Source organism: Vicugna pacos, chromosome 7 (genome assembly GCF_048564905.1).
Source record: "Vicugna pacos chromosome 7, VicPac4, whole genome shotgun sequence".
NCBI lineage: Eukaryota > Metazoa > Chordata > Mammalia > Artiodactyla > Camelidae > Vicugna > Vicugna pacos.
In genome coordinates this window covers 13,227,610-13,246,497 of record NC_132993.1, presented here as the reverse complement: position 1 = coordinate 13,246,497, position 18,888 = coordinate 13,227,610, and the positions used below count along the sequence as shown (strand labels likewise).

At 37.4% G+C, this 18,888-nt stretch overlaps 1 protein-coding gene, 1 long non-coding RNA gene and 1 pseudogene across 3 annotated transcripts in view; 1 reads left to right on the top strand and 2 right to left on the bottom strand.

Annotated features, from left to right (window-relative positions):
- Nucleotides 1-2,932: 2,932 nt before the first annotated feature.
- Nucleotides 2,933-6,214, bottom strand: LOC140697304 (uncharacterized). The gene is made up of 2 exons (XR_012074208.1): nucleotides 5,113-6,214; nucleotides 2,933-3,296 (listed from the first exon to the last, which is right to left on the bottom strand). It is a non-coding gene; the product is annotated as an uncharacterized lncRNA (long non-coding RNA).
- Nucleotides 5,476-18,888, top strand: part of IFT56 (intraflagellar transport 56) — a 34,274-nt gene continuing 20,861 nt past the window's right edge. Inside the window, exons 1-7 of one of the 2 annotated variants that reach the window (XM_006210023.4) lie at nucleotides 5,476-5,583; nucleotides 6,072-6,209; nucleotides 8,419-8,511; nucleotides 9,897-10,011; nucleotides 11,672-11,721; nucleotides 13,673-13,818; nucleotides 14,763-14,934. In XM_006210023.4, coding sequence (XP_006210085.2) covers nucleotides 5,581-5,583; nucleotides 6,072-6,209; nucleotides 8,419-8,511; nucleotides 9,897-10,011; nucleotides 11,672-11,721; nucleotides 13,673-13,818; nucleotides 14,763-14,934 — 717 coding nt within the window. In that variant the 5' untranslated portion in view covers nucleotides 5,476-5,580. The remainder of the gene's footprint in view (nucleotides 5,584-6,071; nucleotides 6,210-8,418; nucleotides 8,512-9,896; nucleotides 10,012-11,671; nucleotides 11,722-13,672; nucleotides 13,819-14,762; nucleotides 14,935-18,888) is intronic. The other variant, XM_031674647.2, reaches the window with a different exon arrangement.
- LOC107034131 (large ribosomal subunit protein eL36 pseudogene) lies at nucleotides 17,322-18,845 on the bottom strand (annotated as a pseudogene).

Sequence of the window (18,888 nt, the reverse complement as noted above, 5' to 3'; positions counted from 1 at the left end):
AGACAAAGCCACTTAGTTTTAACTGGTATAAATCAAGTTACCTTTTATTCGGAAATAAATATTGACTCATGTCTTTAGTTTCAGTTAAAAATTTGGTTGTCTAGAAAAATTTGGGAGTTTTCAAATAGATATCTCTTTTTTATTTTTAGATTATGGAAAATTTCTATATAAAAATAGATGGTATAATAAACACTCATGTACCCATCACCTAGCTTCAACAATGATCACCTGTAAATTTCTTATTATCTAGTTCTCCAATTTATTAATAGTTCAGCCATGACTATGTTATCCTTTAGCATTGGTTAAATCATTTTTTAAAAGCAAAATTTTCATAGGTGTCATTTCTTGATTATAAATGTATAGATAATTCATCTGAAACTAACATTGTGAAACAAATACATATCAATAAAAATAAAATAAAATAAATTTATAAATAACTTATATTTTCTTCATTTTGATTCTTGGTATCTTCCAAAATTTCCATGGTGAATATGTAGTAATAAGAAAAATAACTTATTTAAATAATTGAAAAATGTATTTCTTTAAGGAGCATTTTTTTCGAATGCTTTATCCCACAGTATTTCTTGCTCTTTCTTAGAACAGTCATATAACTCACTAGTAGGAAGTGGGATAAAATTTGCTTTTTTAAACATGCTTTTTGATGGTAAGGTAGAATCTTTGTGAAACTAATGAACAAAAGAAGAAAAAAACCTAATAGCGCTCAATAGAGCTGATGAATGGAGTTACTGTGTTCCACAGCAGAAATGTTGAGGGATCTTATTTTCATGAGACTTTTTCCTTAAGGAAAGTCCACCCTAGCAAGAAATGCCAAAACTTCTTACTGTCTTCCACATTCCCTCAGCAACTCATAGCCCTGGTGATTGACAGGTGATTTCCAAGGACCAGGAGTCAGTATCACTGCATCATAGCTAGAGTGGTGTAACAGACTCCAGAACATCACTCTGAGCTCAGACCTGGATTATCATAAAAATAAAACAGAACAAAAATCCCCCAAAACACAGATTTGGCAAGATGCAATTTACATATCATAAAATTCACCTGTTTTAAGGGTACGGTTCAATGTTTTTCAGTAAATTTACATCATCATGCAACCATCATCACAATCTGGATTTTTTTTTTAAAATAATACTTCAGAAACTGCCATTCTATTGCAACTGCAATAAAGTTGCAAGTTCCAAATTTGCTTCTTAACTATGCAACCAGCTTTTGTGTGTCTGTTATTATGTGTTTCATAACACCTTAGACTCTTAGAGCTAGCATTGGGAGTAGCAGCGTCTTCTCAAGGATACTCAGTGCCATATTCTGCCCTTCATAATTACAGCCACCATTCAAACAGCCTCTAACAGGGATTTAGAGCTTAAAACAGCAGTCTAAACTGCTGGAAATCAGAGATCACTTCAACGGATTTAGCAAGATCAACAGGGTTATTTACAGCATAATCAGCAACACTGCCCTTAGACTTTGAGAGGGGACCCTGCCCTGGGCTCTGTACTCTGACTGCACCTCACACCAGGTGTGAAGAAGCCATGGAGCTGAGGGGTTCTTGCGGCTCCCCCTTACCACACTATGGTAAATTCCCTGCCCACACCACTTCCAGCCTGTTTCCCTACCTGAGTGGGTCTCTTCCCTGTGTCTGTCCTCCTTTTAGGTGTGTCAGGGGGTGACTGCTCACAGGAGAGTGAGTGACGACAACTTGCACTTGTGGGATGGGCCTCCACGATATGCACAGGGCCCCCCCATGGTGCGGGATGGAACCTAGGCTGAAAAGAGAAGGGCAGGGACTGAGGGCGGGGGCTAGCTCTCACCACACTGCCGCCTCCCCCAAAGGAATTCTGAGAAGTCTAAATTGGACCATGACTTTCTTCATGGGGCTGCATTTGTCAAGGTAGGAGGAAAAAACATTTTAATAGTTTGCTAGGCTGATTTTAACTTTTTCAGAATTTAGACATATGGTATGTGGACCTCTGTTTGTATGGTTTCATTTACATGAAACGTCCAGAATAGGCAAATCCAGAGGCAGAAAATGGGTTAGTGATTGCCAGAGGCTGGGAGAAGGGGGAGAAGGATGAATGGCTGCTGATGGACATGGGGTGATGATAATGTTCTGGAATTCGACAGTGGTGATGGATCCACAACACTGAATTGTACACTTTAAAAGGGTGAGTTTTATATTAGTTGAATGACATCACAATAAAGAAATTACAAAAAATATAAAGATTGTTATATAAAGAGGAGCCAAAAATAATTTTGTTTTACATTTAACCAAAGGTAGGGATATTTCTGATATGTGGAACCAAAAGAATTATAAGTATAGTGTTGAGGAATTTGTGCATCTTTAAAGTCTATGGTTGTGCCTGTCTGCAAGTATTTATCCATCTTTGTGGGTATACAAAAGTGTATATATCAGGGAATTAAGATATGTAGTCATTCATTTACTCTCTAAGTGATTGGGGGTGAGGATGGGGATGGGGACAGGAGCTGGAGTGCAAGGAGGATGAAAAAGAATCTGAGAAATCATACCTGCCTTCTATGAGCTTATGGTACACCTGAGTCTCTCTAGGGCTAGTTATTCAGAGGGCTATGTAATGTAATTCAACTATAACGCAACTACCTCTACATTCGGGAGAATTACTTCACTTCTCCAGATGTTGTTTCCTTAGTCTGTTAATTGCGAGGGTTGGACTAGATGTCCTTTAAAGGTCCCTTGCGGCTCTAATATTCCATGATTTGGTGATTTTAGACTACCCTTGCAGCTGTGTTCACTGGGTTTGGGAGTGAGATAGATAAGTCATCCAATCAACACATATTTATTATAGCTCCTTATTGTCTGTAATGTCATAAGCCAAAGCAAAAAGACCAGGTAAGAATCATGAGATTGAGAAGTCATAAAACATGTCATGAGTCAATTGTATAAGATGGTCGAATCACTCAGTTTTTTGTACTCAATACAATCAAATTAGTCACACCCAATATTAAAGAAAATAAAGGGTTTAAGGAACCACTGTGAAGAGAGATCCAGGAAGGGAGGCATCCTCACTGAAGAGGGCAGGCACGGCTCCAGATGTAGGCATCAGCAACCAGTGTGGCGCTGGCTTTTCTCAGCAATCACCTTCTCCTCAGGCACAGCCTCCAGAAGCTTCTGACCTGGGCAGTCTCCAGCGTACTGTGTACACTCCACTGAGATCCCTCTCCAGAAACTGCACTCAGACCCTGTGTTTTGTGAAGTATAGTCCCTGGGGTCCACCAGTTACAACCCCAGGAGCAAGAAGCCTTATCTGTGGACAAAAAAATGTTGTCTGCCATTCAGTAAACAATGAATGCTGCCCTCCAACAAGCCAGCAGACACTGCAGCTGCCCCTGATGGTGTGCCCGGAAGGGAATTCAGGATGGAGAAAAGCAAGATACTGGTCCTAGGTGGTTAAAAGATGCATATCAAAGGAATAATTTCAGTGAGCCCAGACTTTTGCATCTTCCCATACATAGAAAATCTCTAAAATCCTTAACTTAAGATGTCTGTTTTTTGTAATTAGCAGTAATCTTTTGATGTTCAACTACATTTTTTTCCCCAGTAAAAACTCCTATACATCCAGGCTCCTTTCTTACCTCTTTGGAACAGCTCCTCAGAGATACCTGAGAGGCTGATAGCCAGGCTATTGTCTTAGTAAGTTCCCCAAATAAAACATAACTCTCAACTTTTAGGTTGTGTACTTTTTCAAGTCAACACATGGGTGTGGATTCTGAAAAATTAGGATTACTAGTGTGACAGGAGGGAAAGGAGCTGGGCACAATTATTAAAAGAATGACAAAGCCATTGAGGATAGTACATATACTGGTTAGAACCAATCAGGCCCAAGATGGCAGGAGATTTGATTTCCAGTAGAGATTAAGCTTCATTATACACTCATTGTAATAGAGTAGCATGCTAAATGACACACCTGCAGATGCCATGACAGTTCTCAGGCTGACCATAAAAGGCCAAAAAGTGAGCAGTGGCCCAATTCCTGGAAACCCCTGTCTTTTCCCCAAAACAGTTGGAATAATCCTCCCACTTGTTAGCATATGAAATTACCTAGCCCATAAAAACTAACCAACCCCATACCTTTGGGCCACTCTCCCTTCTAAGACAGACACATTCTGTCTATGGAAGTGTGTATCTCTCTAAATAAACTCGCTTTCACTTTACTATGGCTTGATCTTGAATTCTTTCCTGTGCAAAGCCAAGAACCCTCACTTGGTGGCCTGTGGCATGGGCTCACCTAAGACCTGGGACGTGACCACTCTCTCGCACCCCATTTGCCTGCAACACTAAGAAAAATAGCTATTTCCACAGGTGGTTGTAACGCAAGGCAGTTGCTGACCAACGGTAGCACTCTTAGAAGAATTTAAGATGAAAACAGGATGAGGTATCCACGCTTTGGACACACATTAATAGGCAGGTCCCTCCAATAGTTAGACATATATTTCAGGAAGAATTTTGATGACCCCAGATCCTTACATCTTCCCATGCATAGAAAAGCTAAAAAGATTAACTGGAGACACTTGTTCTTTGTGATTAGCAGTAATCTTTTACGAAGATACATGCTTAACTGTAGGTATTCCCCAGCAAATTTTGTATGTGTGTGTGTGTGTGTGTGTGTGTATATATATATATATGTATATGTATATATATATATATATATGTATATATATATATATATATATATACAGGCTTCTCCCCTACCTCTTCTGAGCAGTTGCCTCAGAGTTGACTGGCTATTTCCCCCGCATTAATCCTCTGAAAAATTCTAAATAAAGCTTAAACTCACAACTCTTATATTTAAGAGTTTCTGCAAACCTTTAAAAACAATTTACTTACCTAACTTCACACTCCAGTTATCGTAACTTACATACTCAAAGTCTTAACATCAGACCTTTAAGAACAATCAAGATGGATGCCACATTGGCCACTGTGACTCCATCTTGTTTTTCTCTATTTCTAATAAATCAAACGTTCTATTCTAAATTTTATGAGCAGGAATCACAATATAATGTCAGGTTACAAAAGTAAGTTTATCTACGGAAATAAGAAACTGTATTCTGGTGAACTCCCACCTCCAAACATCAGCTTCCCTCGTTTGGCAGGAATTTTTTTGGTACGCTTTCCCTGAACTGCACAGGATACCGAGATCACGTGCCAGTCAACGCCCAGGGTTGCTATGGAGCCCAACGCGGTCCAAATCGGAAGTGGTCCTTGAAAATTACTTTCCCAGGAAACTTGTATTTGAAAACCATGCCATTTTAACTCGCTTTTTCCGAAAGGAAACTCAGTCAAACTCCCGCTCTCAGCACAGAGAAGGACGCTCTCCTCCGGAGAGAGGAACATCCATTCCTGCAGAAGCGAAAGAGGAAGGGAACCAAGGCGCGAGGGCACCGGTTCTCCGACGAGAGCTTCTCCCGGAGGGACCAGTCCCCCGGCGGGGTTGCCGTGGAGACCGAGCGAGCTTTGTGGATGCCCTGGCGCGCTGAGGCCCGGCCTTCTGCTGCCCGTCTGCGGAGGGGACCCACAGGACCGACGCCAAGATGGTTAGTGGCTTTGAATAGTGAGGAAGAAGTTTGAGTAGGTCCTGGAACTGGAGATTAGAGGTTCCCAGCACACTTCTGGGTTTAGTCGAGGAGTGTCAGCAGAGGATGATCTCCGTGCCCTCCGGATGTTCCCTTGGGGGACCGGGATGCGACTGTAAATGTCTCGTTGCTTTCTTCCCTCCTGCTTCTCCATTTCCTGAGCTGCGCGTGGGGTGGAAAGCAGACCAAGGGAAGACTGAGATGACAGAAGCTGCGCGAAAACATCTCTTATCTCACTCTAATTGGAGGAGATAAAGAAGTAGAGAGTAGGAGTCCAGCTCAAGCACAGGGTGATGGTACTTTTAGTAAAATAGGTGTTACGGAAAGAGTTTGAATAGGCTTATCTAGGGTTCGTTGTTAAGGATTTGACTTATAAATCCAGGAGCTCTAAGTTTAAAATTGACCGTTGGAATTGGATCCTGCAGCTGCCTTTGTTACTTCTTTCACAGATGCTTTCAAGGGCCAAACCTGCTGTAGGCGGGGACCTACCGCATACTGACAAAAGAAAGAAGAAAGGTAGGAAGATTCCAAAACTAGAGGAGCTACTTTCACAAAGAGATTTCACTGGAGCTATTACCCTGTTGGAGGTAATGTCCAAAGAAGGTTGCATCTTAGGAGGTGAATAACAAGGATATAAGATGAATGCTGGTTGCTATGCTGTTGGAACAGGTGGTTGCATTCTGGGGCTTTCTATAAATCTAGTCAGGCACAGATTCCAGATTCCAAGTTAAGTATAAACCTGATTAAAAATGAACTAAAAAGATAGGCTTCTTTCTTGTGAAGCACTTTTAATTATGTCTAGTCCCACTGATGGTGAATCCAACCTAAAAATGTAAAGGGACATTTAATACAGTGTCAGTTCACACATTGTTTATTTCATTCTCTGACTTATTTAAGATTTATTCCTATTATATGCTATAACATTTTGATCAGATTTAATAATTCTACCATGTTTCATGCTTATTGTCTAAAATATCGTATCTTCAAAAGATATTTCAAATATGGCAGTAGTTCTCAATTTTTAATATGTAGCAGTATCACTTAGGGTACTTATTAAAGTGTACATTCCTGGACTCCTACCCTAGGGAATTCTGATTCTTTACAGAATTGGTCTACAGTGGTGCTCAGGAATCTGTATTTTTTGGCAAGTGGCCTAAGTGCTTCTAACACAGATGATCCAAGAATACTGCACTTGGAGAAACTGCTTTGTGGGAAGCACATGTCATAGGAAAATGAAGGGATGCACCAAAGAATGAAGCAATGAAGAGTTTTGACAGCGCAGCCTGGCCGTGTTGTGCCACTGTCATTTCTCTAATGCACTACTCCAGGCATGTTACTCTATCAACAGTAACTGTTTTAACTAGTTTTCTGTATCTTTCTCGGTCTTTCATATATAGTCCTGTTTCTCACTAGTGCCTTGGTATTGAGCACATTGTTTAATTTTTTTGATGTCAGCTTTCTCTTCTTTCAAGTGGGCAAGTTGACTTTGAAGAACTATCTAGCTCTGTAAATCAGTGGACTGAGTGGTAGATACATGTCTAATTTTTGTCCATCTCTTTTTCTCTTCTCTCTTTTCTTTGAGTCAGTGACCACATTTTCCTTATTGTGTAATCCAGTGCTGCCTTTAAGTTGTCAGGGAGGCTCTGCTCTATGTTTACATCCTTAGGTAGCCAGAATGCCATGATGAGTGGGAATGGAAACTGCCATAGTTTGGGATGAGGAATACTCATGAACTCTTCTGTGGCTCGAGGGGGTTCCTAGAGCAAATTCAGGGAGACCTGAAATAGGAGTCTCTTCACACTTAAGGCACTGTACTCAAATTCACAGTATTTGCTGAGAGGAGAATTTCTAGTGCTATGAACTTAGCTACAGGATTAACTTCTTCTTCCAGACAAACTATCAACAGATGTGTTCATCTTATAATGTTCAGGGCGTCTGAAGTTTTGTAACAATGGTCTGTTTAATTTTTAATTTTTTACCCAAGGTTTTTACTTATCACCATATGGAGTGAAAAGAATTCTCACCTTACCATGGTAGTTCAAACTCCTCCTTCAAGGGCTCTGTCCTTTCCTCCAAAACCGGACTTTTCTTTTGTTGGCTGATGAATTCATGAGTGTTTTTTCACAATGGACAGAAATGATTAGGCCATTCTTCTAAACATCCTTAATTCATGTAGACCCTGGTAAGCCTGTTCAAGGGAATAGAATGATTTAATGGTTTGTCCTCAGTGAAAGATTATAACCTATGAAAAATTTATATGGGTGTGCTAATGGGACAGGTTGGAAGTATGACACTGAATGCAGTGGAGCATGGGCGAGAACATGGCCTTTGGAGTCAGTGGGCTCTGGTGGTCCCTGCCACCACACTGACTGGCTGTGTGTGGTCTTGAATTCATTGCTTAATTTCTTTAAACTTCAGTTATTTGGCATTAAATATTTCACATAAGTCTTATGTTCCTTATATATCACCCAGAATTGTTAGGAGGAAAACCTTTCAATACTTTCTGGAGTAAGGTGTCAATAAATACAGGAAAACAAATGTGAAATATTTGAAAATGTGAATTCCAGTGACAATTAAAAGGTAATTGTGCAGAGTTCTGTAGGTATAGGTTTAATTAAACTGGGATTGTCTTGTTTTCATAACTTGTGATTTCCTATCATTCATTAATAACTTAACATAGTATGACTATAACTCAATAAAAAATGTTTAAAAAAACTTAACATAGCAGTTTTTTTAAACAGAGGGTTTACGATTCGAAGTATTAATGATTTTTTTTCATGAAATTTTAACATGAAGTTCAAACGTCATGTTGGGGAACAAGAAGAGGATACTAATTTGTGGATTGGATACTGTGCTTTTCACCTGGGTGACTACAAGAGAGCTTTGGAGGTTAGTTAAAAATTTTTTTTTATGGAAGGAGAGTTTTGAAAATGTCATTAAGCTTTGTATTATAGTAATACGTGCTCATGGTAAAATTCAAACAATATAGAAGGAAACAAAGTAAGAAGGGAAAAAAGCAACCCTGTCTGCCTTCCTCAATTCTATTTCTTAAGTTAATGGAAGTAACCATTGGCTCATTTTTGATGTACTGTTTCAGAAATCTTCTATATATGTCCAAGTATATGTTTGTGTGTCTGTTTACTTCTTGCTTTTAGATATATACTAATGAGATTATTCAATATATTAACATTAGTACTTTCTTAAGGAAATCTTCAGGAGAAGAAAAATAAGCCCTTTTGATAAAAATTTCATGATTCTTTTCTCAAAAAAAGTTCATTGTTATTTTACTTAGTTAACTTTAGACATAGGAAAGATTCTATTCTCTTTATGTTTTTTAAGTGTAGTTTGGAGGGTTGTTTGTCATGGTCATTGGAAATCCAACAATATAATGATCAATCTATGAAATTATGCATCTACATAAAATTATAGATGCCTTATGTCAAGCAGTTTTTAATTCATAAATGAAATTGTTTAAATATTTCCCATATATTCTTACTCTTAAAATGTAATCTAAAGATATTTAAAGAATCTACAATACTAAAATGAAAGTATCCAAGATTAAGTAATGAGGAAGTGATATGAACAAAAGCAGCAAAACTGGTGAAGGAAAAGTGAAAATGTGAAAAGGGCAGAATAGAAGCTGATAGTATTTGTGAAAGAGGCAGGAGAGAAAAGAGAGTAGCCCAAATGGAGTGCGAAAGGAAAAAGGCATCTGGTGAAGACTGATAAATAGTAAAAGAGTGTTTGGAAAATATAGTTGACAAAGTGAACCTTAGAAAGCGTCCTTAGCAGGAACAAAAAATAAAAACAAAACAAAACAACAAAAACCCCCACAGAATTTTAAAATGTAAAGCCAAGTAAACAAAGCCAGAAATCAATTAGAATGAAATTAAATTTGGAGGGTATTAAGGTTATCAGATTTTAAGTTAATTGAACCTATGCATTTTAAATAAGATATCTTTTGTATGTGTTTTTAAGTTAGCAAAAAGAAAATATCTTAGTTAAGTTTCATTTCTTCAGCTGTTAGCCCTTATCAGTATTAAAAAGGGGAAAAAACAAGTGTAAGGTTATATGGACAACAGCCCTGCCTGGGCAGATTGAGCTTAGCTTCCATATTTAATATTACAGGTATAGAATAGTTGAGGAGCACATAGAATTCCCTAAATTTGAAGTTGCCCAATCGCAGTAAGAACTCCTATTTCACTATACATAAAGGAATGGCCCATTGACTGTTTTACTGCCAAAATGAGATCACTGCTTGGGGTATATTTCAGGAATATGAAAATGCAACAAAAGAGGAAAATTGCAATCCTGAAGTCTGGGTGAACCTAGCCTGTACCTACTTTTTTCTTGGAATGTATAAGCAAGCTGAAGCAGCTGGATTTAAAGGTAAAATGGGCCCTTTTAATATCTGATATTTATCACTAAGAATAAGAGTCAGTTTGGAGATTTTAAGACTTAAATATTTGATTCTTGTTTCTATTAAGTCGAAACCAAGTGACATTAGAAAGCTTAAAAAAAAAAAAAAAAGCTCTACTCTTCAAAGAGTATTGGATCCTAGCAACTTTATGTTTGAAGAGAGTGTTAATCTCTGTGCTGCTGACCCTCCCCACTCCACCTCCCTCAAAAGCAGAAGGAGCTGCAGCCAAAGAGCAGAAGGATGAGAGAAGGAAAAGGTCACAGTGTCTTTCTTAGGCCCCACCGTGGTAGGAAGTTCATGCTGTTGGTAGGAGTTGGGTTTAGTTGTTAAAGCTCTCATGAATGTGGATTTTATAGCTTCCTTTCCTGCTTTTGAGTGAGAAGCCAACTAATTCCAGCTTGAAGAACAGATTTCTTCCCTTTTGCTTTACTTGCCATGACAGTCATCTTAGGAGAACTGGATTCAAATTTGCAAATAAGAGTAGGGCAAAAGAGAAATATGGGAGGAAAGATTAAGGATAATTAGAGTATGAGGGGGAAGGGTATAGCTCAAGTGGTAGAGCACATGCCTAGTATGCACGAGGTCCTGGGTTCAATCCCCAGTACTTCCGTTGAAAAACCAAATAAACCCGATTACCTACTCCTGCAAAAAATTTTTTTTGAAAAGGATAATTAGAGTATGAATCAAATTAAATTCAAAGAAATGTTGAGAAAGTGGCAAAGGAATTTTTGTTAGATTTGTTAGGGAAGAATGTATTCCAGGGTAGAATTCTTAGAGAATTAACTGGTATATGCATATTTAGAAAGAATTTCAGTTCAAATTCATGGAAAATGTGGACATTGAAGTCTCTTGATTCGTACCCACATTGTTTCAATTTACTAATGCAGTTTTTCCTAACATAGTTATAAAGACCTTTGAGTTATTTACTTCATCTCATGTTTCTAGCTTTATCTGTGCCTAGAACAGTGTTAGACATTTGTAAGGCGATCAAGGTAGCCATCTCTCTTTCCATATTTTTTTTCCTTTTTTATACATGAAAGTATGACTTTTTGGTGTTAAGAAGTACAGGATCAAGTGTCCAGAATTAGGACAATTTTGCAAGAGTACAAAGGGGATCTGGAACTTGAAAGGTGTTAACCTTTCTGCTTGGCCACCTGTTTCAGGCGGCAGATTATCATGCCAGAAGATCTCTGAAATAGGGACTGGGATAATATTTAGGAAAATATGGCAGTAGAATTGTGAAAAGGAGATTTCAGAAGGAATTGACAAAAAACAGTGGGAGAATAGCTGAATGAGAGTAGATTCCCACGTGGATGAGGCGACCGTGCTGTTTACTTCCAGGTCCAGTATGTGAACGCCACAGAGGTGGGCTGCTTCTTGAACCTGAGGAGCGCTGAGCTTTACCACGATGGAATCAGGAAGAACAAGTGGTGGGCAAGAGCAGAACCTTAGAGATGTTGCTGCTCCTGCAGTAGGACTAGCTGAAATAATATGTATTATTGCAGAGATATGTCAGGATGGGTCAGGATTTGGGAAGATTTATCTGAGTCTCATGCCATTCCTGCAAGGGACTAAGTGCCATAGATAATTGAGTCCTTAAATAAGCAACTTGGATTTTTTTTTTCTCAGCTCCAAAAAGCCGACTTCAAAACCGCCTCCTCTTCCACTTGGCTCACAAGGTATTTATATTCTCATTTCACACTTTCTGTGTTTATTTTTTTAAGTAAAACTTTTAAGTATTTCTTTTTTTAAACTAAAGTATAATTGACTTTATCCTTTTTGTTTTTAAAATGTTTTTCTTTTTCTTTCTTCTTGTTACTAACACGTAGAAATACTTGTTAATGATATTTCTGGAACAAGTAGGATATAGGTGTTAATTTTATAGGATTTTCTCCCCCATCAGTGTTTTTTACCCTCTTAATTTATTCAGAGATGTTAGGTTTCAGTTCTTCTTAAGCAGTAGTCATTTAGGATTAGTTTGTTTCCACAGTCCTGTTGTCACTTAGGAAACAGACCCAAAGACACCTAGTCCTGACTCCTGGAAATAAATACACACTTTTCAGAATTGCTTTATAGCAATACTTTTGATAAGCATCATAAAATTATTTTTAAAATAATACTTCATATTATAAAATGATACATTAATTCTATTAAACAAGATATAAATAAGCAAAAAAAAAGAGAATATAACATCTACTATATTTAAAGCTAACTGCGTTTTAACCTTTAGGTATATCTCCTATTGGGATAATTGTGGGGGTTTTGCATATTTATATTTTTGTTTGTTTTCCAGAATGGGATTCATGCTGAGAATGTATTTTTGTATTCTGCTTTTTTTAACTTATCTTTATTCTATGAGCATATCTCTGAGTCACTAGTCTTCAAAACTATAAATTTTTATAGCAGTGCATCACGTGCATGTGCCATAACTTATTCAGCGTTTCCTAGTTGTTCGACTTCTAGATTTTTTTTAAATTTTAATCATAAAAATGTAATTCTGTACAGACTTGTGGTTGCCAGTGGGGAGGAGGGTGGGAAGGAATAACCTGGGAGTTTGAGATTTGCAGATACTGACTGGTATATATAAAATAGATAAACAAGTTTATACTGTATAGCACAGGGAAATGTATTCAATATCTTGTAGTAGCTTATGGTGAAAAAGAATATGAAAATGAATATATGTATATTCATGTATGACTGAAGCAGTGTGCTGTACACCAGAAATTGACACAGCATTGTAAACTGACTATACCTCAAAAAAAAAATTTAAATAAATAAATAAATAAAATAAAAATGTAATTCTGACATCCTAGAAATAGACTTTTGAGTTTTGAGTATGAACAATAAAAACTTAAAACTTTAAATTAATATTTCTAAATTATTTTGCAGAAAGTTTATCTAATCATCCACAAGCAATATTTGAAAATAATTATTTTTGGTGCATTTAAAATTTTCACATTATAATTCTCTCTCTCTGTTTAGTTCTTTCAGTTTTTGTAGACTCTCAGTTTTTGCATACACATTTGCATACACATTTAGAATTGTTATGTCCATTTAGTGAATTAAAACGTTTAGCTTCATGAAATATCTCTTTATCTCTAAAAATCTCTCTTCATGTAAAGACTAGTTTGTCATATTTGTGTAGTTATGCCAGCTCTCTTTTGGTTAGTGTTTGCCTATTATATCTTTTTATAGCCTTTTACTTTCTACCTTTCTCTGTCCTTCTATTTTAAATCTCTCTCTTATAAACAGCATGTAAAAAAAATAAAGGGACATGCAAAACAAGGAAAGGGAGAAAATACAAAGACAGAGAAAAGAAAAAGAAGGTAAGAGGAAGATGGGGGTCAAGTAATTAATATTAGGGGTAGCTTGCAGGCTTTCTGTTGCTAAGGCTCAGCTATTTTCATTCATAAGGCGATTTTCATTCTTTCTCTGAAGGAGGGAGAAAGCAGACAGGGAGTAGAAGGGGAAGAGGGAGAACACAGAGACACATGGCTGGAGGAAAAGGAGGAGCTAGCATCTCTGTGTTGAGTTCTCTGATGGGAATCTTCACACTTTTTCTCTCTTACAATTTTGCATCTTTTTTTCTTTTTCTTTCTTACAATTTTTTTTCCTCTCTTACAACTTTAGTTTAAAGATGAGAAGAAGTTGATGAACTTTCATCAGAATCTTCAGGATGTCACAGAAGATCAACTCAGTTTGGCTTCAATCCACTATATGCGATCTCACTACCAAGAAGCTATTGATATTTATAAGCGAATACTTCTAGATAACAGGTCTGTGTCCTTTATGCCTCCTTGAAATCTCATTTTGTTAGCTTCTTCTGTACCTAGTTTGGCTGAGGACCCGGTGTCCTTTGAAGCTAGTGTCACCATGTGTTCAAATCTGTTTAGCTAATAATCTGGTGAGATTAAGAACTCCTTATAATCTAGATCAGGATTTCTCCACCTTTATTTCATTATCGCCCTTCCAAGAAGCCATCTTAGACTTTTCTCCTGACTAATTGCCCTCCCATGGAATTTTACTACTATAAATGTGCGGTATATCTGTTTACGTACTGTACATGTATCTATGCTTTATACATAAAATGAGCACAATTTTCTACTTCTCCATAAGAACCAATGTTTGCCCCTTTGGGGGTCATATCACACCTATTGAAAATGCATGGTCTAGTCGTATCATTTTCATGTTGTAGTTACACTGTAGGTAACTTGCTGACAAAATTAGAAACAAACCATTCTGAAGAATGAATATTCCACTTTATCTCTGCCCACTGGGCCTCTCTCCTGCATCCCCGGAATATCTCAGCGACTCCCTTGTCCCTTCTTGTGCTTTACCCTCTCAGTCTCCCACTCATTCCCATTCTCAGTCATCAGCTCTCCTTGCCTTGTGTGTCCGTCCTCTGTATGGTGTCTGCTTATTTGCATTTATGCTTAATTACAGATGATGTTAGTTTTTTTTTTTTTTGCATGAACAGGTAGGAGTTAAACTTTTCCCTTTCTCCTCTAGTTGTCATCTTTCATCCTGCTTGTATCAAAACACCCAAATACTATAATACAAAAAGAAAAATACTACACTGATTGTATTGCCTTCTTTCTTGAAAAGAAGAAATGTCCTTTTTGCCTTGCTATTCATTTGAGTCATTAAGAAAGACTGTAGTTTGACAACATTTCTATGAAGTAGACTTAAATTGTTAACCCTTAATTCTTTCATCTAATAGGGAATACCTTGCCCTCAATGTTTACGTGGCCCTTTGCTACTACAAGTTGGATTACTATGATGTGTCTCAAGAAGTTCTGGCTGTTTATCTTCAGCAAATCCCTGATAGTACCATCGCACTCAATCTCAAGGCCTGTAATCACTTTCGCCTTTACAACGGCAAAGCAGCTGAGGTAGTGATGAAATTTGTTTTTAACTTACTTCATTCCAACTTGAGTTACCGCACACTTCACAGATTATTCACAAAACTCTGTTGTCTGTTACTCTTGATTAATATCCCTTTGTTATTGCCAGTGTGATTCTGTAAGAACCTAATTGTATATTTATATTTAACAGATATTCTGAAAACAATGTTGACTTCTGAATGTTCTATGTGTGTCTAATATACTGTAGATGATCTATGCCTTACATTAACTTAAATATGTCAAAACCAAACACTTCTACTTTTTTTCCCTAAAATATGTTTGTGGCTCAAAGTCATCAACATGTAATCAGAAACCTAGGATGTCCATCATTCTCTTCTCTTTCATCTTCCGCCTCATCATCCACCAGTTCCTATCAGTCCTGTGTCCTAGATGTCTCTTTTATCTGTCCCCTCTTCTCCTTTGCCACTGCTCTAGTTCAGGCATTCCTCATCTCTTATTTTAGTTCTGTAAATAATTTCTCTGCCTCTAGTCTTTTTCTCTCTAGGCCAGCCAATGAGTTTGTTCATACACCCATCTTCTCCTACCATAGCTTTGCACAACATTCTCATTTCCTGGAATATCTTTCTCTGCTTGGCATGCTGCAGTGTCTCCTTTCAGGTTACCCCGAGAGGCTATAGTGGCAGACATTAATAAATACTCAGAAACTTGTTACCTTGTAAGTACTGTGCTAAGTGCTTTGTATCCATGATTTAGTTTCCCTGACAATTCTGTGGATAAATTCTGTTATGGCTCTCTTTTTATAAGAAACTCTTAGGGTACAGGAGGCCGTACGTTATTAACTATACACACACATATACATACATATAGATATAGATATAAGTAGAGCTATAAATAGATATATAGGTAGCATGTTCTATACTTTGTCTATATACAGATTCAGGTATATGTATCTATAATATAGTTTATATACAGATAGTTTTAGGTTAACCCTATGAGGGAGCCATGCTTGGAAGTTACTTCCTTGATTATTATTTCAGTTGATATTAGAAGCCGCCAAAATTTAAATGTAAAATGTCTGCTTGTGTCAAAGTTCTAAAATCTCACCTTGCCCAAAAAGCAGTTTAAGTGGCATCATACCACCCTAGAGTAGGCAGAGGAAGGAAAGAAACTGAAACCAAAAAATTAGCTACTTTATCAAAGCAAAATATATTGTGTAATAGCAGGGAACACTGTTACCATGCTTCACAATAACAGGAGATTCAGCTGCTGAGTGAAACAGTGTTTAGCAGTTGGTAGGGGAGAGGATGGGATGGAGAGCGCATGCCCAGATTCACTTTTCATGGCTTATGTCGATAAAGAAATGCCTGTCAGTTAAATTTCTTAGTAAGCAATGGAGCAGTCCCTTTATGTGTTATATAAAATACATTCTTGGAAATACTTATTTCAACTAGAGTCCCTTGAGTCTGCCTAATTGGCTAGTTCCCAGCATCAGCAGTTCAATATAAACTGGATTTGTAATTTGATCTCATTAAGAGTCTTCACCTTTTGGTTAGAACAAAGAAAAGAAATGTATTCTTTCCTTTCTACCTTGAGTCATTCTTGAGGACTTTGCCAATTGAGTTATAAGGTCCAACCTATTAAATGTTTGCATTTCGTCTGACGTGTTCTTTCCATAGTCTGGTATGGGTGGCATGGCAAACCAATATGCTGTAGGTCTAGCGCTGTCCAAGTCAGGACATCAGACTGCACTTTCCACCCCCAAAGGCATGCTTTTTCATTTGAAATTGTGTCCATGCAGTTCACATATTGATTTTATAATCTTCTCCTGCAGTAGATGACTATGTCAGACGTAACCTGAGAAGCTTTTTGGTGGGATAGCAATAGGATATAGTTTGTGTTTACTTACGATTTTATTAAACCATTTAAAAGCAGGCATTCCTCTAGTAACTTTTGTGATGAGCTCTATATTATATGGTTCATTCTTTCCTCAAACACCAAAGCATTCTACTCTTCTATAGTAAGCATGAAAGTAATAATCTGTAGTGATTCACTTAATCCGACAGTACTTTGAATAACTTGCCCAAAGTTATACAACTAACAGGTGAGAAATTCAGGTCTCAGACCCTGACTCTAAAGCCCATAGACTTAACCACTAAAACTGACTGCAAATTTAGATGTACATTCCTCTTTGTTCTTAATTCATACGTACACATAATGCTATAGCTACTGAATAATAAGCATGATGATATTTGTATATGACCATGATATGGTTTTAATAATATGGTTATTATATCTTACCAATAGATAGTTGGTAATAATATAGCTATTATGTACGATTATATATATATATATATATGAAATCATGCTAATTATTTTGTAGTTGTCTAATTATCCTTTTTTTTTCTGAAGAAGTTTTATTTTACACAGAGGGGAGGGGCTCTGTCCTTCTTGGCTGCTGCTTTCCTCATGGCTGCTAGGACATTGGTCAGCTCCTCTATCTCCTTTTTGGCGTGGATGTGTGTCCCCACCCTTTTCTTGATGAACTTGAGGGCCTGCTTGTCCTTGGAGACCTTGAGCAGCTCCATAGTAAGTCACTCATAAGAGGCGAAACTGCACGCCTCTCAGATCACGTCCCGCTGCACTTGATTACTTGATGAGGCACTGGCTACAATGGCTGTGCCTGGACTTGCTCACATTCTTGGTCACCTTGTTGAGACTCACGGCTGTTGGGTAGCATAGAGCCTTGGTCCTGACTGCACTGGGGCCCTGAGGGTCCAGATGGCGTCAGATCCTATGTGTCACAGGGCCTCACTTACCTGCTTTAATTATCTTTAATCTAGATAAGCTCACTCAGGGTTGAGAATGTCTTTTTGACATTTGTATCCTAGGACCAGGCACACGTGAAGTTGATGCCAACTAAGTAATGGTTGAATGAGAATTTAAAATATAACTAACAAGTTAAGGGAGAAACACATTTAAAGGAGGAGATTCAAAAGAGGTCAATAAAGATGAAGACTGAGAAAAAAAACATTGGATTTCATAACTGGCATTTCCTACTTTGGTTAGGGAATCATTATTATTGGGTGTTGAAGCTAGATGCCAGGGAGATACAGAGCGAATGAGTAATCACTTGGACTGGAAATTGCCCTAAAGGACATGGTGGAGGTTTGACAAGTAGATGATGAAGAAACAGAAGTCATGAATGTGGGATGCTGGGGAAAGGAAAAGAGAACACTGGTTTTAGAGGGTAAAGAAACCTTATCCTCTCAAAGTGGGAAGGCCTCCAGGTAGTGACTAAGAGCAGGAGCTGTGAAATCAGGTAGACCCAAATTCCAGTGCTAGCTTACTAGCTATGTGGCTTTTGGTGAACTGCTTAACCTCCTGAAGCATCATCTGCAAAATACGCGAAATAATAATGATACTGAATTATTGTAGGTTTCTGTGATGTATATAAAGTCTTTGATACACACAGTGAATTCTCAGTAAATATTAGCAATTATCAAAGATTTTGTAGGCCAAAACAGTTAAATTTGTCTTTTTCTTTATGTTTAGTGCCTTCTGTATTTTAAGAAATGATTTCCTAGCCCAAATCACATTCTCTGACATCTTTCAAAAGCCTTATTGTTTTGCCTTTTTCAAATCCAAATTATCTGTGGTTATATTAGAATTAAAAAGTTTAATTTCTCAATTAAAAGACAAAGGTAAATTAGATTGAACAGACAAAAATCCTAATATATATTTTAAAGATAGGACACAGAAAATTTGAACATAAAAGCATTTGTTTGATGAGGAATATTTCCTACATGGTTTCTATCATGTTGTCATGCTTTTAGAAAGGTCATTTTCTCTCTAACATAGTTAAGATGACCTACAGCTTCTATTTATAGTTTTATGTTTTAACAGCTTTATTGATATAACTAACATACCATACAGTTCATCCTTTTAAAGTATGTAATTCGATGGTTTTTTGCATATTCACAG